The 26,346-nt window shown below is 31.8% G+C and overlaps 3 protein-coding genes across 3 annotated transcripts; all 3 read right to left on the bottom strand.

Annotated features, from left to right (window-relative positions):
- Positions 1-161: 161 nt before the first annotated feature.
- Positions 162-2,290, bottom strand: LOC125862712 (probable carbohydrate esterase At4g34215). Its single transcript, XM_049542839.1, has 2 exons — positions 1,696-2,290; positions 162-508 (listed from the first exon to the last, which is right to left on the bottom strand). The coding sequence occupies exons 1-2, from the start codon at positions 2,284-2,286 to the stop codon at positions 275-277; spliced, it is 825 nt and encodes a 274-aa protein (XP_049398796.1). The 5' UTR covers positions 2,287-2,290; the 3' UTR covers positions 162-274.
- An 8,929-nt stretch (positions 2,291-11,219) lies between these two features.
- LOC125862358 (cyclin-D3-3-like) lies at positions 11,220-14,047 on the bottom strand. The gene is made up of 4 exons (XM_049542406.1): positions 13,462-14,047; positions 12,372-12,573; positions 12,158-12,288; positions 11,220-11,659 (listed from the first exon to the last, which is right to left on the bottom strand). The coding sequence occupies exons 1-4, from the start codon at positions 13,870-13,872 to the stop codon at positions 11,435-11,437; spliced, it is 969 nt and encodes a 322-aa protein (XP_049398363.1). The 5' UTR covers positions 13,873-14,047; the 3' UTR covers positions 11,220-11,434.
- Positions 14,048-19,150: 5,103 nt separating this feature from the next.
- On the bottom strand, positions 19,151-25,566 carry LOC125862359 (mannose-P-dolichol utilization defect 1 protein homolog 2). The gene is made up of 8 exons (XM_049542407.1): positions 25,278-25,566; positions 22,591-22,744; positions 22,183-22,255; positions 21,988-22,054; positions 20,759-20,818; positions 20,446-20,506; positions 20,316-20,357; positions 19,151-19,513 (listed from the first exon to the last, which is right to left on the bottom strand). The coding sequence occupies exons 1-8, from the start codon at positions 25,431-25,433 to the stop codon at positions 19,410-19,412; spliced, it is 717 nt and encodes a 238-aa protein (XP_049398364.1). The 5' UTR covers positions 25,434-25,566; the 3' UTR covers positions 19,151-19,409.
- Between the last annotated feature and the right edge of the window lie 780 nt (positions 25,567-26,346).

Raw genomic sequence — 26,346 nt, 5'->3', positions numbered from 1 at the left:
ATTGTCCACCAAAGTTAAGACAGATGGGAAGAAATCACCTAATACTTTTGTCTCCGTTCGAATTTGAATTTAAGACATCATGACTCTCAACAACTTCATTAACACTAGGTCACATCCTTAAGTGCTACTTTTTGGATATAAATTGAAACAAAAAGATTATCATTTATCATAAACTAAAATAAATTTCCAACATGTATATCAACTGGCCTAAATTACATTCAGACTCTAATCTTCTGAATAAAATTATATAAAAAAAAAAAAGTTATAATGATTTCTATTCCTTTTTTTGGACCTCCAAAGAATTATGGATTGTGTATGAACCAAACTCCAAAAAGGCTTGGGCCAACATCTGTCCAAGCTGGGCCTCTGCTTGAGTACTAAGATGCACATAATCTGGGCCTACTTTGAGCCCATTAGCATCAACTGTTTTCACATTAGGAAGGTGAATCCCCAATTGGGCATTTCTTATCTCCTTCATATAAGGCCCTAATGTTGTTGCCAATGCCACCTGTGGATCCACAAAAAATAAAGCCCAAAACATACGAATAAGCACCGCGATAGCAAGGTGAGATATAATATTCATACATGTTATACACAACACTTATTTACCTATTCTCAATATTTCCCTACTCTTTTACTAAAATACAAAATCCCTTATTTTCCCCCAATTCAACTTAACCGGATACTTTATTAGTTTAAGTATCCGCCCGTTATTAATTAAAGTATCTGCGCTGCTATATTATGCATCCGCCCGTTAATTAAGTATCCGTGCTGCTAACAACTTAATAATTTAAGTATCCGCCCGTTATTAATTAAAGTATTCGTGCTGCTATATTATGCATTCGCCCATTAATTAAGTATTTGTGCTGCTAACAACTTAATAATTTAAGTATCCGCCCGTTATTAATTAAAGTATCCGCGCTGCTATATTAAGTATCCACACTGATATATTATGTATCCGAAAAACACTAAAAAAAGGAATTTTTGGTAATTAATGAAAGAGTAGGGAAAGGAAGTAATTTCTTTCGTATACTATGTCATTTGCCTGATTTTTACTTAAGTTATACATTCAAACCTCTATATAAAGATATCCTTTTTATCATTTATTTTTTTGAAACCAACGAGTTTTTTATGAAAGGTTTGACTGTATACACGAACAATATAAACAATTTCACACTATTACTTTATCAACATATCTAACTTATAAATGCTATTCAAAATACAAGAAGAAGTAATTAAGATATAATGTGAAAATATAGGTAGGTGATAGAGTACTTAATATGTGACAATCTGATATCTTTATTATGGAGAGACATTGTTTGTTTGGTTTTAATAAATCTTAATGATTTATTTACTAAAAAAGGCAAAAGCTTCATTCTCATAAAAGTAATGAATTTCTAATAATACATGAATAAGATCCTATTAATATAATCTATGAGGAGTCACGTTTCACAAATCAAAAATTTACTATTTTTAAATTTTTTAGAAAAGAAAATTCCAACAATTTTCTAAAACCAAAGATATATTGTCCTTAGTAGATATTAATGAGAATATATAACTTTTGATCTACCTTCACATGTTGGCCTATATGTTTTAAGCAAGTCATGCAAACCCCACTTTCCCCAACCAAAAGCAAAAATAAATAAATTATAGCTATATATACTGATAATATAAAAAAACACGTTCAGAGTTTACCTGAATAATAGGTAGAGAAGATGCACCTAAATCATTCCGCGCATCAATAAAGAATTTCTCCAATCTTGATTTATACAAATTAGCATCCTCAAGATTCAGAGTATCGCTCTCTCCTTGATACCAAAGAAGGGCTCGTAGCGTCCCACCACCTTGTAACGCGATCCGAGTCCTATTCACCATTTGATTATAATAAAATGAACCTTGAGACCATAGGCTAATATTTGTGGAACCAATAGCACATGGTACCAAACCAATGACACCAATATTTGGATCATTTTTTAGAATAGAGTTAGCAAATGACATGCCAGGACCAATCCCACAAACTGCATAATAATCAATATCTTGATGAATTGGCTCTTTTGCTACTTCCCATGAAAGTCCTTTTGTTAGTCTTAGGATTGATGAATTGGACTGACATTCTGGTGGAATGTACCAATCAAAATTGTTGTTTTCTACACCTCCTCTGCCAGACATGTTGCTTTGTCCTGCTAAAATGAATATGTTTTTGTTGTCATTTGATGTTGTTGTGTTTGTAGGAATGACACAAAAAGGGTGTGCCAAAAGAATCAAGAAAATATAGGCCAACAACATTTTTTTTCTTGGGGATGTGGTGGATGAAATTGAATGAGAGGTAAATGAGACTTGTATTTAAGTTTGACAATGAGATGTAGGAAACAAAATATGTAAATATTAGGTAATTATGCTAGTGTTTGACTAGATTTTATTTTTAAAAAATATCCTTAAACACTTGTTGGATCACGAAATTAGATCAAATTTTTCGAATATTTTCAAGCTTGTTTTAGGAAGAAATTTAACTTCCACTCACCAAATTTCAAAAAAATAATAAAGTAAAATACATATCCAAACACAATTTCACTTCAAAAATTTGACAAAAATGTGTAAATAATATGACCAAAAATGACCTTTAAGTCTTGAAGAAGGGCGGAATTAGAGCTTTAGTTATAAGTTTGGCAGAATTCCGTAGTTTTGTGTTAAGAACCACTTAATATGTATACATAATTTATCTAGAATGCAATAAACTATATTTTCTATAATTCAAAATTTATGAACTCAAAATAATTTTAGATCCACCTAGAGAGATGGTGGCTTAAGCACTAAAAAAAACTGAATTTAACTACTAATTAGGTCACTAATCCATCGTTAATTTGCTTGTAGCAAATATCATCGCTAATTCGTCGATTAACAATGGATTTTATTGTTTAACTATAAAATTTATTCGTTGTTAAATCCTATATATCTTTTAGTAGTGTGAGGTGTGATTATGCTAGGCCATCACCATTGTGTATATTCAAATTTAATCGATTCTCAATACACATAACGAACACTGAGTAGAAAAAAAAAAATCCAAGTAAACTGTAGCTTCACATGGTAAGTTGGAAAGTATGCATATGATGGTTTTTCCCACTATGTTGTGGCTTTATATGTTAAGTTTGTGAGGATAGATGAATATCATCATGAGTCATGACCATAAATAATATTGAGATGAAAATTTAGTTACCATCTTACCACATATATATAGAAGATTAATACGTAAAGTGAGGAGCAATGCATAAAATTCGAAAAAATGAAAAACGTCACATAAATTTAAGACATAAAAAGTATATATTAACTAGACATTGGGAAAAAATAGTATTGGATATCCGTGAATCCCAAGTGGAGAATAAATCATATGATTTTCAAAGATGCTTTATACACTTTTTGCAACACATGTGAAAGTGCAAAACTTTGTTTTGGTTTTTAGTATAGGACACGTTAATATTGTGACATCTAGGGATGGCAATGGGGCGGTGTAGGGCGGGGTTGGTGCGGGTTGAGCTTAACTTACAAAATTTTTACTCCGTCCCGCCCCGCCCCGCATAATTTTTTTAATATTTTCTTTTTCTAGTTATGTTTGATACTAAAAACAAAATTCATAAAAATAAATTTATTTTTTCATTAAGTTGTATTAATTTAATAGGATAGTGGCTTAAAAATTTTTTTTTTAGAGGTCAATTGGGAAACATGTAAGAAATTGTGTTATTTTTTATTGAAGCATTTTCATTTATTATCTTGAATATTTTAGTAGCTTTAATGAAATTATCTTCATAAATAATGTTCTATCACTCTTATAACATGTAAAAAGTTAAAATTAAGTTTGAACCCACATAAAATCACATATACCCGCAACCCCCCTGTTCCACATTATTTTTTAAAAAACCCACTTCAACCAGCCCCACATCCAACCCGCCCCACATAGCCTTAAACCTGCCCCACCCCGCCCCACATAGCCTTAAACCTGCCCCACCCCGCATCCGCCCAGCCCCATTGCCATCCCTAGTGACATTTAATTGCACTATTTATCCTTCAAATTAGTTGGTATAATATTGTTTATCTTTTAAAATGGACAGTTTGATCTTATTTTTTGTCATCACAATTGAATTTATGCCTAGCAAAGCATAAGTTCTTTAAAGGCGTGCAACATAACTTGTGAAATATTATAAACTAGAAGAGGCGGAGCTAGGTGGGGGTTCGTGTGTTCAGACGAACTCAATAGTTTTTTCGTAGAGTCTGTATTTGTACTAAAAAATTAAATAAATATATATGTATATTAACTTATGAACCCCTAACAAAATTGATTAACAGTGTGGAAATACTTTTCACGCTAGAGTTGTGAGTTCTAATGTGGATAATTTCAACTAGAAAAGATGGTCCAGTGTAAGCTTGAAATTTTGAGGCCCAACTGCATGGATACCCGATTTTAGGATCATCATTTAAGTCATATTCATAGCACGTAAACAATTACAAATTTACTTACTTCGAAGCTACGTATGTTTGATGTTAGAGTTTTTCTTGTCTGATGTTTCATATGTCAAACATTTTTGCTTGAAGTTCATACATATAGGATTGACGCTTAATCATTTTGCATGATGAACTTCAAGCTGAAATGTTTGAAATTGAGTCTTATGAAACTTTAGATATAATATGTTTAAACTTATATTTCGAATTAGGAAAATGTGCAGAAGATTTTTTTAAAATTCGGTACATATTAAACAACATTATCCAAACCATGAAATTTGTAGGACAAACTACATAATTAGACATACTCTACCACCATATATACTATTATTACCTATATACTTTTAAAATATTATTTATCTTACCACTAATTAAGAATTTCCTACCATATATTTGAAAAAGATACACCTAGATACATGTAATCTTGCTACCAAATACACTAAATAGGGAGAGATATGAGCGAGATGGAGAGAGGGGCGAGCGAGATTTTTTATGTATCTAAGATACATACGAATCACACTAGATACACACTAGATACATGTATCTATGTGTATGTATGTATCTGATGTGATTCATATGCATCTTGATACCAGGTGCATAGGAGAGTGGCGAGCGAGATAGAAGGGAGGCGAGCGAGATTTGTTATATATCTCAGATTCATGCGAATCCACTTGGATACAGTGTATCTAAACAAATTACACCTAATTTTGACCATTTTTTTCCTGAGATACATATATTTGGACGTATCTAGAAGCACCAAAATTTGGTAAGATTCAAAATATTGCAAATTAATATGTATTTAAGTAATTAGCTCTTAAACTAGTAGAATTTATATAAGTTTCCCAAATTCGTACAGTATTTTAGCCTATTAGTATTGTTACAAGTTACAAGAATTAAACTAAAACAACTCTAAACTGTCATTGATAATTCTACACAATTAAACCCACATGCCACTTCCCATGGCCCAATCATCTCATGCAGTCCACTTCATCTTGGAAGCCCAATAACATCACCCAAGTCACCAGGGAAAACCAATGTGTCATACTACTATAGTACTCTATCTATCTCAAAATATTTATCGTGTTTTTTATTTGCATGTTCCTTAACAAAATATGAATTGGGAGGGGTATTTGACTATATTTTTGCTCATAAGTAAGCTCTTCTTCACGACATATTTTGACTTTTATCTTTAACCGCCTATTGATATAAATTTTCACTTCTCCGTTGGAGACGGAATAGACCCCGTCTTAAGATATAATATTTGTAGTCTTCAAGAGCAATTCCTACGAAGGGTAAATGAAGAAAAAGAAAACTTTGTTTTGAGCTTCTAAATGACAAGTATTTTGAGCCCAACATTTACACTTTACTGTATATGAGCCCGTCAAATATATGTATATGGCGAACAAAAGCAAATACGAAAGATAATGTATCATCAAACCACTTTGTCCAAACATAATTATAACCTAAACTAGCAGGATTTTAGGTTGCTTCCTTGTTCCTTTCCCATAATTGTTTGACTTAGAACTCTGGGCCAGTTGACTCAGGACCCACCATGAATCCCTAGTCATATAGAAGATCCAAATATACTGGACCATTTCAAATTGGACCATGAGACTGCCTGGCCCATAAAAGTTTGCCAGAAATAATGGAGCTAATCTCAGTAGATATGTCACTAAAAAACACAAAGGATTCAGAAAAATAAAAACAGAACCATTAATAATATATATATATATATATACATATTATATAACATTTATAGCAGAAAAAATGTTCTGCAATAAGATTGAATGTTTTATTTGGCATTTTCCTTAGAAAAAGACTTTTCAAGGCTTGCAGAGAGTGAGTAATTGCATTTGCATAATAAGAACCTCAATTGGATTCTCAAGATATGGTATCAAATCTTTTATCTACTGCCCACCACCCAGTGGCGAAGTCATAATTTTCAATAAGGGAGTTTAAAATCTAAACATAGACACACGAAGTAGCCAAAGGGGATTCGACATCTACTATATATACCTAAAAATTTATTTTAACCATGTATAAATCATATAATTTTCCGACTAAGGAGGTTCGGATGAACCCCCTCATTATNCCCCCCCCCCCCCACCCCCCGCCAATTATTTTTTTTAAAAAAAGTGTAATGATAAATATGCCCTTTTGATTTTGCAATTTAGAGTGTATATATCTCTTATTAAAAAATGGTGCATATATACTTTCGATGTCTAACAAATGAGGCATGCTTACCCTTTTTGTTAGCTGACCTATATTGACTGGATTTTTTTTAAAAAAAAACAATCCTAAAATTGATTTTATAATTTAAATGCGGTTCACTTACATTAACCAAATACTTATGACAACCAAAATCCATCAACTTTTTTTTTTTTACGTACGTCTCCAAAACTATGGGTAAATGTAGTGTAAATTAGCCATAAATTAAGTCATGTCACATTCAATCATCTTTGTCATTTTCATATTCGTCTTACTGAATCATTGATTCTGTTATCAATCATTACTTAAAACAATTCAAAGATAATTTTAGTATAATATGATATTATTCATTTTAAATCAGGACTACGCACACAAAGATTTTCTCAACAGACCTCACGCTATTAAGAGTTTAGGATGATTGACAATAATTCCAATCACACTTGGAATGTGTATGGCAAGAGTAGATAGATAGATGAAATGGCCTTGTGATTTCCACAAGTGTAGTTCCAATCAAATATAACAGAAAATGGACCCTTTTCAATAAATATTTTTGCAGCCTTGAATTCAAAATTAGTCATTGCACAGGTGATGCTGACTTTTCTTTAAGAAATTTTGTATAACAATTTTGAATCACTCTTTAAGAAATAGGACATAATAATATAACGTATATAAGAGAAGTAAGTACCCTTTATTATAAGACAGACTAAAATTTTAATTGCCAACCTTTATTTTTTATTCTAATGAAGCATTTTCAATTAATGTCTGTTTCTCTAGTTAGAAAAACGGTGAATTAAATTATCCATGCTTTATAACTAGGACGCTTGTTTCTATATCTAGTTAGAGTAACTATAAAACTTTGACTAATATTTTACGATGTATTTTTTTATCATATTGATATGTAAAAAATTGGAATTTATAGTACTCTTCATATAGTTTTTGAATATCTAAATTTTTTGTTTAAAATATTGAATTAATGTAATCTAATTGAACTTTGAAAGTTAGTCAAATTGACTTTCGAAAAGCGCAACATGACAATTAAAAGTGGACAGAGAGAGTATTAAAGTACAATGATTATTCTAGCTACGATACATATAACCATTTCATTATTTTCTCAAGTACAATACACGCTGATTGCCAGCACAAAAAAAAATCGTTATAATTTTTTTTATTAAATATTTAGTCTATTAAAATGTTTGCATTTTTTTTAGAGTAATTAATAGAAGAATAGTAAATAATTTGAAATAATTATTTTTAAGAATCATAATAGATAATTTAAGACACAGGTGTAAGAAGAATTATGAAGAATAATAATTTAGTATTTATTAATCTAAATACCAAAGTACGTAATCCATATATAGTATTATAGTATTTGTTAAGCAACTATCAAAGTCTACTACATCTAGCATGCGGCAATAGGTTAAATGGAGCATTCAAATACTACAATAATTAGTCTGAACATTTATTACAAATTTATGTAATGTTAAATATTTCCTACTCTCAAGATTTGGACTATGAAATACTCCAGAGTATACGTTTACTTTTATTTGTCCACTTTTGATTTTACACGAATTTTATGTTATATTTGAATGATTATTTACATATTGTTTTATAATGTATCGTATTGTATTGTGTTATATTTAATCATTTTACATTATTTTAATGAATACAACATTTGGATAGATTATATCGTTTTCTGTCGTTATATAATGTCACACATCAATAATTTAAAGGATAAACTTACGAGAAAAGTAAATATGGTAAAGGATAAATATGATGATTAAAATATAAGAAAAGACAAAATGAAAGAAAAAATTAAGATGATGATTCAATCTCATCAAATCGATCGTTACACAAAATGGACTTTTTGTCATTACCTAATGATGAGTTTAATGATAGATACAATAAAAAACCTCACCGGAACCTAAATTTGTATTCACCTTTGCAATATCACTTGAACCACTAGTAATAGTACGATACTTATGGTTTTGAAAGAGCAATTTAAGTAAAAATCAATGCATTGTGTTCAAACTAATAATATAATACAATACAATGGGTAACAAGTAATAACCATCAAAAACAAGGTGTAAAATACAATAGGATGAATATTTAAGTAAAACTAAATATTTATTGACCAAAATAACCCTCTAAATTAAAGATGGCCACTTCTCCTTACGAGTAGGGGTGTTCACGGTTTGGATAAAAACCGATCCAAACCGAAAAACCAAACCAAACCGATAAAATAAAACCGATTTTATTTGTGTTTGGTTTGGTTTTAGCTTTTTTAAAACCGATAGTATTTGGTTTGGTTATGGTTTTATTAGAAAAAATCCAAAGAAATAACCGAACCGAACCGATGAATTATATACATATATTTTATTAATANTTTTCTGAAAAGGAATTTCATTTCTATCGGTTCCCCCACATTCTTTTGATGTGTTACTAACTGTTTATAATATGCATGAATAGATAGTTTAAGATCAAGTAAATAACCTTTTAGAACTTATTAAGCTACACTAAACTTATAAAATTCTAATACATTTTTGTTTATTTATTTATTTTATGGAAGATGCGTAACCAAAAAAGACAGTGGTTTGAAGATGCACCACACGTAGGGGTGTTCACGGTTTGGATAAAAACCGATCCAAACCGATAAAATAAAACCGATTTTATTTGGGTTTGGTTTGGTTTGGTTTTAGATTTTTGAAAACCGATAGTGTTTGGTTTGGTTATGGTTTTATTAGAAAAAATCCAAAGAAATAACCGAACCGAACCGATGAATTATATACATATATTTATTAATATACATACTTAATATATTGTTTTTATAAACAATTTTAAAGATCTTATACGTATTTTCATTAAACTTTCTTTATAATTTACTTATTGAAAGCAAAAATGCCCAAGATGAAACATTTATCTTATTGATTTCATGTATATGAGTGTCTATGACAATTCTTTGTGAGACTGAAAATGTTATTGTCTCTTCCTTCTAGGCCAATATAGTGAATTTTAAAGCTTTATTGTTAGTAAATTTAGTGATGAAAAGTTTCTAACTATTTTTCGTTTTGAATGGATTGTTGTCACTTTTTTCACATTTTAAATGAACTGTTTCTTTTATTTTTGTGTATGGTTAATAACCGAATAATCGAACCAAACCAAACCAAAACCGATAATCACTAAACCGATAAATGTATATTATACTTGGTTTGATTTGGTTTTGATAATTTTAAAACCGATTAAGTTGGTTTGGTTTTGGTTTTGACCAATAACCGATCCAAATCAACCCGTGAACACCCCTACTTACGAGTATTACTACAATCCATTTCTTAGAATTGTCTTTTCTTCATTTTTTTTTTCTTTAAGTGGTTGGAAAAATTGAAGTCCATTATATTCTAACTACCAAAAACAGTGAACAAAAGTACCAACAATGACACATCATAGAAAAATAAAAAAGAAATATACTGTCCCCCATATTTCCAATTAACTCCCCACCTTTTACCTTTTGTCCCTTTTTATCTGTGAATATTTTTATATTGAATCTAATTGCATCCAAATAGTCTTTTTAATCTTTCTATAAACTCACTTTTACACCCTTTAAACCTTCTTCTTGAATTTTGTGTCATTGCTTTTAAACCCTTTACTTTATCTTTTCTACTCCCTCCGCTCCAAAATAATTGTTATTTCCAAAAAGGGCCAAAATATTTGTTAGATAGGAACAAATTTGATAAATACTAACAACTTTCTAATAGAGTAATAGAATGAAAAGATCCATTAGATAATAAACTATTGAGATTAGAATTAATTTTAAAAAAAATTCTCTTTCTGTCTATCGGATTAAATTTGTCTCTCCTTCCACCTATTGGTAGAAAAATGCCATTAATCTCTTGCAATTCCAACTCCCACGTAAATAAGTGGCCAATTATCAATGGTGAAATCAAAATTTTCATTAAAAATTTAAAATATAGATAAAATAAATTTAGATTGAAGCTAAAGAGATTCAATATTTGCCATATAATTAATTCCAACTTCGCATATAATAGAATGCAAACCCTTGACGGCACCCTAACTTCACCATGCGGACACTACGATCTTCCCTCTAGGTTTGGAACTTGCCTTAAAGTAGAATTCAATAATTTTGATTCAAATTTTATATTTATATTAAAAGATTATTTTGATATCCTAGATCTCATAAGTAAAAACAGTTAGTGATTCAAAATTCAACACTAGCAATATATTCGATTTCAATTTAGTCTCATAAGTGGAGTCAGAAGATAGAATGTACACAAACCTTAACTCTACCTTTATGAAGTAGATTTGTTGTTTTAGATATACGCCTTGATTCAAAAAAATCATTTTCAGAACAAGTTTGAAAGAGATCCAAGGTTGTGATTCAGAATTTATAAAATAAAATTTCTGACTCCGCTACCCACACACTCAAGTCTCTCTCCTTGTGTTAAAAATAGTAGCAGAAAATAAAGTTTAAAAAATTCAATTTATATGGCCCCTAAATAATGAAGTAATACAAAGAAGAATTTGACATGAAATTATTTTCAACTCTGTTCATAAACATAATGATTTTCTCCTAATAAAAAGGCAGCAACTAATTCATAGACAAATTTTGAGAATCCATTGATTGATTTTAAAGGGTACTGGGAGCTGCATTGTCTACTCGAGAGTCGAGTCTCACCATGTAAGGGAAAAAAGCTCTCCTTATCATCTCGTGCAAGATGCAACATCATTTTTCCTGCTCGTGTGTTCTAGTCTTCTTTGATGATGGCTCGGGAGAAGAAGAAACAGATGCAGCCACCGCCCACGAGTCATTGGAGCTATCTGAGCTGAATGACACATCCATAACTCCTATGGGACTTCCTGGCAATGCACCAAATTTGCGTTTGTTTGAGTTGAAATCAATGTTGGAAGCCACATCCTGGACTAGCTTATAACAATCTGTCACATTGTCCTGTTTCACACGATTTGATTCCCGTCAGAACAGAATTTAAACGTCGTGAATTCTGAAATGTACGACTAACTTCATTTATAAATGCATAACCAAATTTTCACCTGAGCCCCTCGGCTCTCAAACCAAACCACGCCAACAAATCCAAAAGCTCAAACACAAATTTCAGTGAAAGTACTAAAAACAAGGGGGTTATAGTTGGCGCATTGATCCTCAAGCACAGGGTTCTACCAAACCAATAACACATTATTGGATCCGCAACTACCAACTAGTACAACAAAAACAACAACAAATATATCCAGCGTAATCCCACAAGTGGGGTACTAACAACTACATAGTCGGTCTAATCCCACAAGTGGGGTCTAGAGAGGGTAGAGTGATCATGGAAAGCAGAGAGGTTGTTTCCGATAGACCCTCAAGTGGCGTACTACAAGCTAATACAACAAATTGGGGATATATTTAACTAGAATTTAAGACATGAAGTGATAAAAACATACTAACCTTGACTACTCCGAGAATACCCAAAAGTTGTTCTTGATATTCTTGTCCAATGCAAGGCTCTAGCTTATCAATAACATGTAACATTGTAGCAGCAGCCATAGCAGAAGGAAGATAACACATAAATCTACAATCTGCTAGTTATAAAAAATTAATCAGTTAGCAAATTAATCTTAGCTTTATCAAGAGCTATTCATAAATTCTGATTCATAATTACCAGTAATTGTGGACAAAAGCACCCTCTCACATCTCCTCAGAAGTTCAAAGCAAATGTGGTCATTTAATCCTAGCCTTCTTGAGAAATAATCAAGAAATGAAAATGGGGTTACTGGATTCATCTTCCACTTGAGTGTAGAAAGTACCAATATCTCCATTCTTTGAATTGTTTTTGGCTCAAACAAGTATCTTGATTCCTCCACCTAAACAAAAAGAATCAAGAAAACACCCAAATCAATAACCCCAACATTGAAATTGTTACAAAAGTTAGGATCTTTCTAAGACCATCGAGCGTTTTGGTGGGATGGATAAGTCCCCTCCACCTAAATATCCCAAGTTAATAACCCCAACATTGAAATTGTTACAAAAATCATTTTTTTCTAGGACTATCAAGGGTTCTGGTAGGATGGATAAGATCCCTCTGCTCTTATTCATTAAACTCGGGTTGGGGTCCTAGGAATGAAGGAGCATTTCCCTTTTAAATGGTCTTACACGTGAATCCAAATTAGTCACTCACAAAGTGAGCACCATACATCCAAGTGATTTCACTTTTTAACGAATGTTAGGCCTTACAAATCTGAATTAGTCGAACTAGACCCACAAAGCGAGCACCAAACACCAAGTCATTTCACTTTTTAATGATTTTATTCCTCGTGATTAGCCGAACCAGACACACAAAGGACACACAAAGCAAGCACCAAGCACCAAGTCACTTTACTTTTTAATGAATTTAGAGTTTAGACCTCATGAATCTGAATTAGTCAGACCAGACCCACAAAGCAAGCACCAAACACCAAGTCATTTCACTTTTTAATGATTTTAAGCAACACAGCAAGCACCAAACACCAAGTCATTTCACTTTTTAATGATTTTAAGCAACACAAATCTAAATTAGTCAGACTGACAAAGCGAAAGTGAGTACCAGACATCATCATCAACAAATATACACAGTGAAATCCCACCAAGTGAGGTCCGGGAGGGTAAAATATACGCAGACCTTACCACTACCTCCGCGAGGTAGTGAGGCTGTTTCAGAAAGCGAGTGCCAGACATTGAATGATCAAAAAGAGAGGATTTTGCTAAGCACATACTTGGAGATCTAGAAGTAAAGGCACTTGGGTCTCTTCAATTTTTGCAGCTAAAGAAAGACAAGTCACAGCAGCAAGTTGGTTCATCCATGGCTGCTTCTCACTTTGTGACTGTAAGCTAAAAAGAAACCTATCAAGGTAGTTTAAAGCAAGAATTGCAGTTTGAGCAGAGAAATTATGATAATCAACACCTTCAAGAATCCATTCAATTGCTTCTTTTCTAAATACAGACAAAAATGGGTTGTTTATTACAACATTATACATTTGATTTTCTTCTTCTTTAGACAACAAAGACTCTAATTCCTCTTTTTCCCATATCAAATCTTGATTTAACAAAGAAACTGATTTGGGTTTTACTTCAAACACTTGAAAGGTCTCATCTTTACAATACAAAGAATCTAACAAAAATGCCATCTTCTTCTTCTGTGAAGAAGAGGGATGTTTGGGGTTTTCATTTACTTCATTTTTTTCCTTTTTTGGTTGAAGAAGAAGCTAATGGAAGATGAATAGGCTCATTTCAGCCATTTTTTTCTGTGTTTTTTTGTAGAGTTTGGGAAGAAGAGAAGAAGGGGATTTGGGCGGAGTGAGATATAGTAGGGAAAATGTTTGTGTTTATATCGTGGGACTTGTGAGGGCATTTTATGGCACTATGTGGGTCCTTCTTCGATCCTGCTAATACGGTATGCTTTTAAACGAAAAAAGTATTGATAATTTTCTTAAATTTGATGCAATTTATTAGTTTTATTTTTGAATTATTAATTGTCTTGTCATATTTAGGAATATTTTCTAACACCTCTTTGACTTTTTATTACGAATTCAATGTTTCTACAAAAGTTTGAGACCACTTGTTATATCATGTGGAAGATTACGGGTGTATCTAAGTTTGGTTATTTTGAGACCACTTGCATGAATATTGGGTGAAAAATTAAAAGGAAATAATAAAAAACGATTATACGCATTACTTGTTATAAATTATATACTCCATGTTTTAATAAGGATGATAAATATTTCAGATTGAATGGAGTAATATTTATATATCATAATTGAGATATTTATGTTTTTTTAAAAAATATATTTATTTCATTTATGTGTCATAGTTGTGTGTGTTTTAACTTTTATATTATTTTTTAAAAAAGAAAATGGAGGTAGGAAATGGGAAGGAGAAAGGGAAAGGGAGGAGGATTATTTTAGTGGGGGAATCGAACCCTACCGAAATAAAAGTTCAGTAATTAATCAATGAGCTATTAAAATTTTTCTATGTTTATGTATGTAACTACTAAAATATGAGAATCTCTTAAGGTAGGCCATTGATAATTGGCCCATCGAAAGCTCGAAAATCACATAAAAATTTTATAGACCTCTATATTAGAAAATTCACATGTTTTTAATAATTATTTTGCTTGTTTGATATAAATACTGACAACACATTAAGGGGTCGTTTGGTAGAAAGATTGATAATGCAAGGATTAACAATGCAGGGATTAGCAATGCAGGGATTAGTAATGCAGGGACTAGTAATGCAGGGATTATTTTTTATCAAGTGTTTAGTTCATTATTTCTCACCTAATTTTGTGTGTGATTTAAAACTCTACAAGAAGCTTATTTCCAATTATACCCTTGAATTATAATTTGATTTTTTTTATTTTATATAATATTATGACATATTTTCATGTTCTTCCATTTATATATAGTATTATGACATAAACAAAATCAATACACATAAAATGAGCAGAAATCCATAAATTTTAAACATAAAAAGCATCAACCCACAAAATACTAACTTAATTTTCAAGCACATCTCAATACACCTATTTAGAACCATTTTGGGAACAAGAACAAAAGAAAAGAAAAAAGTTCAAACTTTGTTAGAAAAGCAAATAGTTGGAGCTGGCTAATAGTCAAGATGTTGTTCAGTATTAACCCTACGCTGCTACACCTTCTCCATCGCCAGAGAAGAAAAAAGCCCGCCAAAGAAAAAGGAAAGGCGCCAAAAGCAGAACATCGTGGGTTTATTTACCAATTCTGAAGAGTGTATAAAGAAATTGAGGGGCATTTCAGTCATTTTGTTGCCTTATCCAAGGCTTACTAAACATGGTATTAGTAATCCCTAGGTATCCTTGGTATTAGATAAGACCACATATGGTGTATTAAGTTATCCATGTATTAGGTATGTTTGAGTTGAATTGTGCAACCAAACATTGTATTGGGTGGATTAAATTTTAATCCAAGGACTATTTTAATTAATACATCCTACCAAACGACTCCTAAGAGTGTGTTAGTGTGAAGGATAATATTTTCTACTCTTAAAAATATCTTGTAAAATTATTGATTAATCTAAATATCAAACACACCTAAAGATATATAGATTAGTGATTAAAATCCCCATCTGCTAATTCTCACATTCTTGACTTCTTTATACTATGAGTTATATAATTTATAAAGGAGAAAAAGGGTTAAAGTAATTGTTTTTCAAAAATATTTTCAAAACACTTTATACTATGGTGGAATAGTCATATATACCTTCGAATCTCTTCTTTTATATATAAAAAATATCTATTGATTAAAGCGTGATAAGCCATAAATAAAAAGAAAAGATAGAGAAGAAAAGAAGAGAGAGAAATAGAAACATCCAAAAGTTGCACTGCATGCCTAACATATGTAGCCTTCAAAGAATTACTCTTACCAATTACCATCATCATTCTCACAAATTTCATCGTTAAATTACTTGTAACTAACATAATATTATGAGTTTTAAATTTTAGTATATTGCAGTTTATTGTGTTTGAGATTGGATATTACATATAAGACTGAATTTCTTAATTTTAATAGAGTTTGAGTCTAAGTTACTAAATTTTATCGAATTCATGATGTAATACCCTCCTATATGTTGTTGAATTACTCATAACTAACATAATGTTCAGATATTATGAGTTTTGAATTTTAATATATTACAATTTATTGTGTTCGAGATTTGATATTTATACGTTTATAGAGTTTTTAATCAACACTTTGATATACGTACAAAGTCTTTTCGCATTGAATGTTCTATTAAATGAGGGTAATGCACTTCCTACCAAAATATTTTTACTATCAATATTTGAACTAAACCTCTTGTTCAATATAATCATTTACCACAAATCTTACTAGTACAATGTTTAAAATCGACAAATATTATAATTAAATCAATAAGGTCTATTTACCTCAAGTAAGTTCATTGAATAAGGTAATATATCTTTAAAAAAAAGTTTCAATTCATAACTCGAACCTAAGACATGATATATACACTAGAATTTGAAGTCGAATTGTGATCTTTTTAAAAATCATTCTAGCACATCTTTTCTTGGTATATGATATGTTTAATTTAGAGTCAACAGACATGATAATAACTAAATCAATATGTTGGGAGCTAGTTCCCATTGTGCTATGATAAGTTGCTTTCTTTCTATTCTTTTCTTGACCTTTGCTTTTGAGCTTCCACCCTTTAGAGGCTCAATCTCCAATGAGAGAAAAAATAATTATAAAGGATCAAAGACATAATCAACGTTGAAATTTTATATTAATGTATAATTTAAATATCGTATTTATTTATTCATAAACATGAAAATTCTTGTTATTTGAAAATTATCAAAACTAAAAATCGTGATTTGAATCGCATGTTCAGAGCGACACCATAGTCAAATATGAATTATTATTTTTTATCTTAGTTGACTACTTTACTTGTTTTACATGATGTTATTTTTTGTTTTATGTTTTAATTCCTCCCAAACACATATTGTATGGGAGGAAGAGAAAATAGTAGAATAATAGATGACTACAATTAGGAGTTCAAATATCTTCATACAATGTATTAACTTTTCAAGAAGAAACAATTGACATTTGAATACACTATTTATTTCAATTTATGAGGTAAAATTATTTGATTCGGCACGAAGCTTAAGAAAAACAAATAGATAGTAATTTTGAAACTTATGATCGATCATAAATATGCATGCCATTATATTTGTACGTCTATAAGACTTCTAGAAATGTGGTCTTAAATTGTGACGTTTTTTATAGAGGACGGTTTGATGAGGCAGGATCAAGCAAAACTGACAAGTTGTTAGGTTGACAAGTTTCTGATGAAGATGATGCACACATAAGGACTTAGACGAAACATCACATCAGAATGGGAGAGAAACGGAAAAAGTTTTATAAGTCATGACTCAAGTTCATATGATAGACGTGTTTTGGAGGGCTAACTAGACCAAAAACAAATAATACATATCATGAACTTGATTCGTACAAGTAGAGCAATTTTCAAGTTTGCCAGGTTCAGTCAATCTTAATTATTAAGAAACTATAGGCTCAGAGTCCTCATAATTTCAAGTTTAAAATATGCATGAGGGTAATCATAGAGTCCACTATAGTAACAACTTTTGGAAAATAAAAAGTCCACAAAAGAACAAAACTACAACATGAGTTTGGTGCATTAATTCTAGGTTCATAGTCAAGGTAATTAAGTAAAAGGCATATTAGCTTTTGAAAATTTAGATGTATCATACAAAACACAAGTGAGCATGAGTTTGTTGGCTATCATGACTATCCACTACCAACCTTGTATGATTGATCTCATAAGATCATAGATTGACATTTGTAAAAAAAAAAAGATATACTATCGACTAGTGATGGAGCCAAATATTTTACGTTACTAAACTATAAAGAAGTAAATACACGAAGAAGTCAACAAAGAGATTCAACATCTACTATACACAACAAGTGGGGTTTGAAAAGGTAGAGTGTACACATATCTTACCACTACCTCGTGGAGGTAGATAAGCTGTTTGCGAAAGACCTTCAATTCAAATGCAGTAAATCCAAGTTCAAAGAAGAAAACATAACAACTATTAAAGAAAACAATGTAAAGCCTATAAGAAAGGAACATGAACAAAAATAAAACAGTGTGATGACCAAAACATAAAAACAACATATGATGATAAATATCAAAAGTAAGAACTACAAAAGTATGAGTTATACACCATGTTGACCATTTATATATAATGTAAGTTTTCGAGAAAGAGTTCGGATGAAACTTCTTGTAGCCTTTAAAAGGTAAATTGTGGGTAGTTTCAATAATAAATTTTTTAAATTCTGTTAGTGCACAAAACTTAAACTCTTTATGTACACCTGTACTATTTATTTTTCCCTTATCTTAATTGATCAACAGTCCATTAATATATGTAAATATTTATTTCAGTCCTTTTCTTGCTTCCCACCAAATACACAAACATGATATGCTAGTAAACCAATATCCTGGCTACTACATTGACTAAAAGTACTGTCAGAGGTTTCTTTAATTTTCAGCACACAAACATTCATTATTAGAGAAATGCCCAAAGCAAAACTCAACCACCACATTTAGTTACAATGGTCTTACTAGTGATTTCCTTCATCAACATAAGTTCACAGAGTTATCCGTTATCTGTACTGGTGAAAATAACAAATACTCTATAGATAGTCAGGGTGCCCCAAAGTTGTATAGTACTCGATATTGGTGAGAGGTAGCAAAATACCTAGTAGAATAGTTAAAGCAGGCGCAAGCTAGCCCAAACTCCATCGTCATTAAAGAAAAAATTATATAAGGAGACAACACATACCTCAACTATTGCACAACTATAACAACGGATGATGACTAGAAAAATAATATTGGTGACTTCAACACAAGAAGTCCTCTAATGAGCATATTTTTACCAAAAGAAATTGCTACACCTGTGTTAGCATACTTAATAAATAAAAATACCATACTGAGACTATGGTAAATGTTAAAATGAAAAATTCTGGAACTGATGGATCAATCCAAATTTTGAAATAAGCGAAAACTATGATAGATTCTCAGGGTATATAGTATATGGATGAATTATGTGCTCGACGATCATGACAGTGAGCTCCAGGTGCAGCACGACGTGCTGAAACTTCTAATCTTTCTTCTTCCCTTTCTGAGGTGTTGGCTTTTGGTATATGATAATTTGGCTCAAGATGGAACCATTCATCAGTACACCGATCACAGATCCCAAGGCAACTACAAATAAATCAAGGGAACTTGGAGAGTTAAAAAGGCCGGACTGGTAAAATTACAATGAGTACACAAGGATAGACGCAAATTAAGCTGAAATTACGCAAGATGATAGAAACAAATTTGCGGTAGATAACTCTGGACAGTTCATACTGAATTAGAAACTATAGACATCCTTTCTAATGCAGAAATCTACACCAAAGAAGAATATCGTTCAGGCACCTGTGGAGCAGGATGAAAATCGACCTCATTTTAAATGGTCATGGTCTACTATCAAATATGAAAATTATTTATAGATAGTCCTACTAAGAAATTGAATGATGGAAAATAATAAAGAATGGAAACGTTGATGCTGGGGTCCAAGGTAGGGATGGTAGTTATTTGTAGTAGGTAAAATTGACATCCTAGATAGTGAAACGATAATAGTAGCTTCTAAGCCCAAGAAGGAGGGGATGCTATCAGCCATACTGTAAGAAGGAACTAAAAAGGGAACGTTTCATTGTTCTCGTAAATATCATAGACAACAATAAAAAAAATTTAAAGATGTTTTATCTGGGAAAAATGAGCTATAATCACATACTCAACTAGAACTGCAGACAATAAACTGGACAGCAGTCACACTGCGGGTAACATAACTCCCACGAAACCAGAAAGTATTCTAATCATTACACATATTTGACAAAACTAGGTTAGGACAAAGAATGTGTCGGCTTATAAGTTTGAAACGAATAAGGTACCGATCCTTCTGAATTTCAGGAGTCTGAAAGATCATATAAAGGTACAGATCACACAAAGTAAGAGAGTTTACCACTCATGGGAGCTTTTTCCTGGAGGCTGGTAAAAACTCTAACTGCAACGTACAAGGGTAAAGGATATGAGAACTCCATTTTGGTATCAGAAAACCTGCAGGCTGAAGTTAATAGTCAGAGTTAACTTACCCATGGAACCGGCGAAGTTCATAAAGAAGGTCAAAAAGCTCAGTTCACCAGTACTTTTGCTCTGCTCAAATAAAGGAAGTAGAAAAAAGGTATAAAATTAAGTGGAAACAAGGAAAGCAAGTGAACATTATAGATGAAGCTGCAAAACAATCTCGGAAAGAAGTCAAATAAATGAGGACTGATTTCATACATATGACCAGCCATAATAGGTAAATGAATTCATTATGTCAGAACATAGTAAATAAACCAGGTTACTTCAAACATATACCCACAGCACCATGAAAATGAGAATCATCATGGCGTAAATGTGTACCTTAAAGTTCTTCCATATCTGCGGAATCCTTGCACAAAGAAAGATTGCATGTTGGGAAGCCTGAAGAAATATAATTTAGTTAAGACTGTTCGATCAGATATATTAGAATCAATTGGTTTTGTAGCCTTTACAGATTTATTTTATTTTTATGTCTTTTAACAAGAGATTTGTTTTTCCTGATAAGAGTATGAAATAACACAAGAGATCTTTGGAGGGTCATTTTCTTCAATTCAATGTGTAAAGGACTATATTCACCCATTGACTCGATATATTATCCAATATTAGAAATCACATGGAAAAAAGGCATAAAACCCCCCTAATCTATGATCATATTTTCAACTACACACTTATTCTTTACGGATTCTAATACCCGCCTGAACTTTTTAAAAATGGAATAATGCCACCTAAAGTGTCATGGCCAATTTTTTGTTAAGTGGCATAATACATTCGCTTGGCACGTGTATTTGTCGGTTCAATTTATTTTTATAATCTTCTGTCCCCAGAAACTTTCCGTACCTCTTATTCCATTCCTCCATCACCTTTTCATCATCCCCCCAATCTTCTTCTTGTCTCCCCTAACAGATTTCTCCATCTCCACAATTTATTTATTTATAACTTTCAAACTTTTAGTCTCTCTTTTTACATTGCCTCCAATTGCTTACTTTTTTGCCGACCATCCATTATCCGGCAAGATTGGGAACTCCAACAAGTACATATTTCAATTTCTTTATTTTAAATTTTGGTTCAAATTTTAAATTGGGTATTCAGAGAGAGAGAGAGAGAGAAGATGTAAAAAGGGATTGAGAGGTGAAATTTGACGGGGAAAGGTGCAGGACGATGGCTGGGAAAATTCATGGCGATGTGAGAAACAGAGAGGAGATTGGTTACGGAAAAAACATAACAACAAAATGCAGTTAAGTTTAACTCTCTGCACACTATTCTCTACCGGTGACTATTCTGATTGCCTTGTACCTATACTAGTCTGCCTTAGAGCCACCAGCCTATACTAGATCAATATTCCAGAGACTTTTTCGATCATTCTTAAAATTATTTCTGTTACGTCCCAATCACTTTTCTAATTTCTCATAATTTTCAGACAAGCATGAGCAATGGTAAAGTGTTCAAGTGAACTCCCTTAAATGAAGAGAAATGTAAATTTTTTGCAATACTTTATCACACAAAACAAACAGATATAGAAAAACATATCAAAGTTTAAGGCTATAACTTACATATAAGGCCTCGAAAAGAACGGGATCAATTTGACCTGCCAAAACAGTTGGAGCTACAGCACAATATCTATTTACCAAATAAGGAAGAACTGCAGATTCTAATTTCATAGAAGGAATGACACAAATAAACATGAGTTCTCTAATATAATAGCTCAATTATATTTTTGTGCATGGCGCACGTTGGAATTAGGATACAATAAGCCTTTCATCCATGTCTTCATTCCCAAAGGTTGAGAAAAATAGTAGATAATTGCAACCAAAACTATAGCTGCAACAAGAAAAAAGCACAAGATATTAGAGAAACTGAACCAGCCACATGAAAGTATGAAAATGAGATTTTAAACTGCCACCGACTGAAATTTTTATCCCACCCCTTTCCCTAGACACTTCACTTGAATATCTATGAATGAAAAATACGAGAATGAAAAATCGCAATAGAAGCATTAACTAAAGCATCTGGCAGAGCTGCTTGAAGTTAATGCACCATGCCACCGTCTGCTGCTCAATGATACAGGTTTGAGAAGCTACAAAGCCCTAGTTTCTCAAGATATAGCAAAAGGAACTAAAAAATCCAGTTAATGTATTATTGGAATGTCAATGTACCTTGGATCAAAAGAAAAAGGTACTCGCCAAAAGCTGAAAACGGGAGCCCTTTGTGAAGACAATATGCCAAAGCAATGGTATAACCAATTAGTTCAAGTTCAAAGGCCACAACACTAAGCCCTCTAACACTTTTGTGTTGCAAAATTTTAAGTATCTGCAAGAAGAACAGAAACAATAAGGAATGCACTTGTTCAATTACATATTTCTGTGAATCATTTAGCAAGAAGTTAAGGACAAGAAACTCATTGACATCCTAATAAGTGTCATCACTACAGCGAATGAATCAATCAAATAAATGCATACACAAGGCAAATTACGGGTTATCTAAACCTAGAAATTTTCTAAAACTCACCCAAAAGTACCAAAAAAGTTACGGGTTATAGTCAATGGCATAAACAAATTAATATAACCATTGACAACCTAAACAACTTCTCTTGCCAAACACCCACCCAAAATTACCAAAAAACAACAAGGAAAAGAGAAAGAGACATTCATAAAAAGAAACCAATTAATGAAATGTCAGACTTCTTAGGAATGCAAAAGGGGTCGCCGAGAAGTACTTTTACCATATGAGGAACAGGTCATAGAATCTTCAATTCTAGAGACAAATCACTTAATAATGGAATGAGATGAACTTAGAGTGAACGCCACAAAAGATTCATAAATTTGTCTAGATAGAGATGTAGTTGATTCATTAATTTGATGAACAGGCTAAGAGATGCAATTGAATTAAACGATCAACGTACATGACTGTAAAAGTTTAAACACAGGTTATAACGCGGAGCATTCACGAAAACATCCACAACTTTTCTGGATCTAATTTTAAGCACATTCAATAATCTGTCACAATAGGACTCAATAAAATTAAAATGATTAGATTCTTGAAGGGCTTAAGGTAAATAACCTAAGGAAGTTTAATCAACTATCTGGTTATCAACCCAGAGTAACTAAGAAACACCCATTACTTAACTGGATCCAAAATTGAGATATTTCAACACTACCATCACACAACACTCATAATACATAAAGACTGGACTTTTGAAGGGCTTAAGGAAAATAGCCTTAGAAAGTTCAACCAAAGCACTATCACATGAAAGTAAAAGTTTATATGTTTGGTTATAAAACAGGATACCCAGTGTAATCCCATAAGTGGGTTGGGTAGGGTAGATGTACACAAACCTTACCCCTACCTTTGTGGGGGTAGACGCGGGATTGCAAGAACAAATGACAGCAACATAGCAAGATACAGACAAACGAAGCAACAAATAGAAATACATATTGAAGAATATTTGGTTAAAAACACAGAGTGATAAATAAACACCCATTACTTAACTTGGATCCCAAAATTGAGCTAATTCAATACTACCACTACAATAAGACTCAATTAACACATAAAAGCCTCAAGCTTTACCGGGCTTAGCAATGATAGCCTTTGGAGGTCTAACCAATGCACTATGACATGAAAGTAAAAGTTTATATATTTGATCACCAATCCAGAAAATATTCAAGATAGACCAATAACGTAACTGGATCCCAAATTGAGCTAATTCAATACTATCACCACAATAAGACACAATTAACACATAAAGACTCGAGTTTTACCGGACTTAACGAAAATAGCCTTTGGAAGTCTAACCAGTTCACTATAACAGGAAAGTAAAAGTTCATATATTTGACTATCAACCCAGAGTAATTAAGAAACATCCATTACTTAACTGGATCAAATTTGAGCTAATTCAATACTACAACACAACACTCAGTTAATACATAAAGACTCCATTTTTACAGGGCTAAACAAGAAATTACGTGTGGAAGTTTAACCAAAGGACAATAACATGAAAGTAAAAATTTATATATCTAATTAAAAACCCATCGTATTTAAGAAGCGCCCATTACTCAACTGGATCCAAAATTGAGCTAATTCAATACTATCACCACAATAAGACTCAATTAACACATAAAGACTCGAGTTTTACAGGGCTTAACGAAAATAGCCTTTGGAGTCTAACCAATTCACTATAACATGAAAGTAAGAGTTCATATATTTGATTATCAACCCAGAGTAATTAAGAAACACCCATTACTTAACTGGATCCAATTTTTGAGCTAATTCAATACTACTATAACAACAACACTCAATTAATACATAAAGACTCCTTTTTACAGTGCTAAACAAGAAATTACCTGAGAAAGTTTAACCAAAGGACTATAACATGAAAGTAAAAATTTATATATCTAATTAAAAACCCATAGTATTTAAGAAACCCATTACTCAACTGGATCCAAAACTGAGTTAATTCAATACTACTATCACAACAACACTCAACTAATACATAAAGACTCCTTTTTTTTAATAACCGTTGTGTAAGGATCAACTTTTGCGCACCTCAACTTATTACACGGGATACCTTCCATCTCACAACAACAAGCAGCATATACAAGATAACTCTGTCCACCACGACTATGACCACGACTATGACAAATGGAAGAAATCCCCTAGTATTTTTAACCAAAGGACTATAACATGAAAGTAAAAATTTATATATCTAATCAAAAACCCATAGTAATTAAGAAACACCCTTTACTTATCTGGATCCAAAATTCAGCTAATTCAATACTACTATCACAACAACACTCAATTAATACATAAAAAGACTCAATTTTTAACATGGATTAAGGGAAATAACCTGAGGAAGTTTAACAGTGGTGGATGCAGCAACAATTGCATAACCAAGAAGCTTGGAAATTAAGGGAAGCAAACAATCTTTTTCTGGGAATTGACCATTACTGAGAGATCCAAGTGCACAACCAAAGTCCATTCCAAGAAACTTTAATTCCACCATTTTTTTTTTATCTAATCAACAACTCTTCTGGTTTGTGCCCTAATACAAAAATCAGATAATGATTTGAAGTTTTTTTTTTTTTTTTGGACAAATCTAAATGGGATTTCTGGGATTTAATTCTTAAAAGGATACAAATTTCAAGAAGAAGAATTGTTAGTAAAGGTTATAGTTAGTTGGCAGCCTTCTAGGTTGGGGCAATTTGTGGTCCCCACAATTTTATTTTATTTTTTATTTGTCCATCTCAAAATAAGTGTGTTAAAAAAAAAATCATCCCAAAATAAATGTTATTTGAGAAATTCAAAGGGAAAAAAATTTGTATATTTTTTCGACTATAGTCTTATGTTATGTTTTTCCTAACAGCGTTCAATTCTCAAGAAACATTATTAAATTGATTTGGTAAACAACATATTGTATGTATTAGTTTTTTAATGAATGTGATTTCTGCTGACACTTTTTTGGAATAGAAAGAGAGGTATTTTATGGACTAGATTTTGTTGTCCGTGCTATGCACGGGCCCAATAACATAAATGGTATGTTTTGGGGCTAATAACGAAGTTTTTGAAGCGATTGTTTGCGTGGATAAAGGAATAAGTTTTTTTATCACAAACCTGTACTTTCTTTGACGCTATTCAAGGCACAATAAGACTACCCACATACAACATTTTTGAACAATTTTATGTTGTCAATTATCACGATTTAATTTTAAGAATCAGTCAATTTTTTTTTCTGTTTTTTTAATAAATATTTTAAGTTGTCAATTATCACGATTTATTGTATTTTATACATAATTTTTAACGATAGATTAATTTCAAGAATCAATCGAATTTTTTTAAATGTATTTATTTTTGAAATATTTTATGTTGTCAATTATCATGATTTATAGTATTTTTACGATAGATTAACTTCAAGAATC

Source organism: Solanum stenotomum, chromosome 4 (genome assembly GCF_019186545.1).
Source record: "Solanum stenotomum isolate F172 chromosome 4, ASM1918654v1, whole genome shotgun sequence".
NCBI lineage: Eukaryota > Viridiplantae > Streptophyta > Magnoliopsida > Solanales > Solanaceae > Solanum > Solanum stenotomum.
The sequence above is the reverse complement of the archived record's forward strand: the minus strand, read 5'-3'. Positions and strand labels throughout refer to the sequence as shown.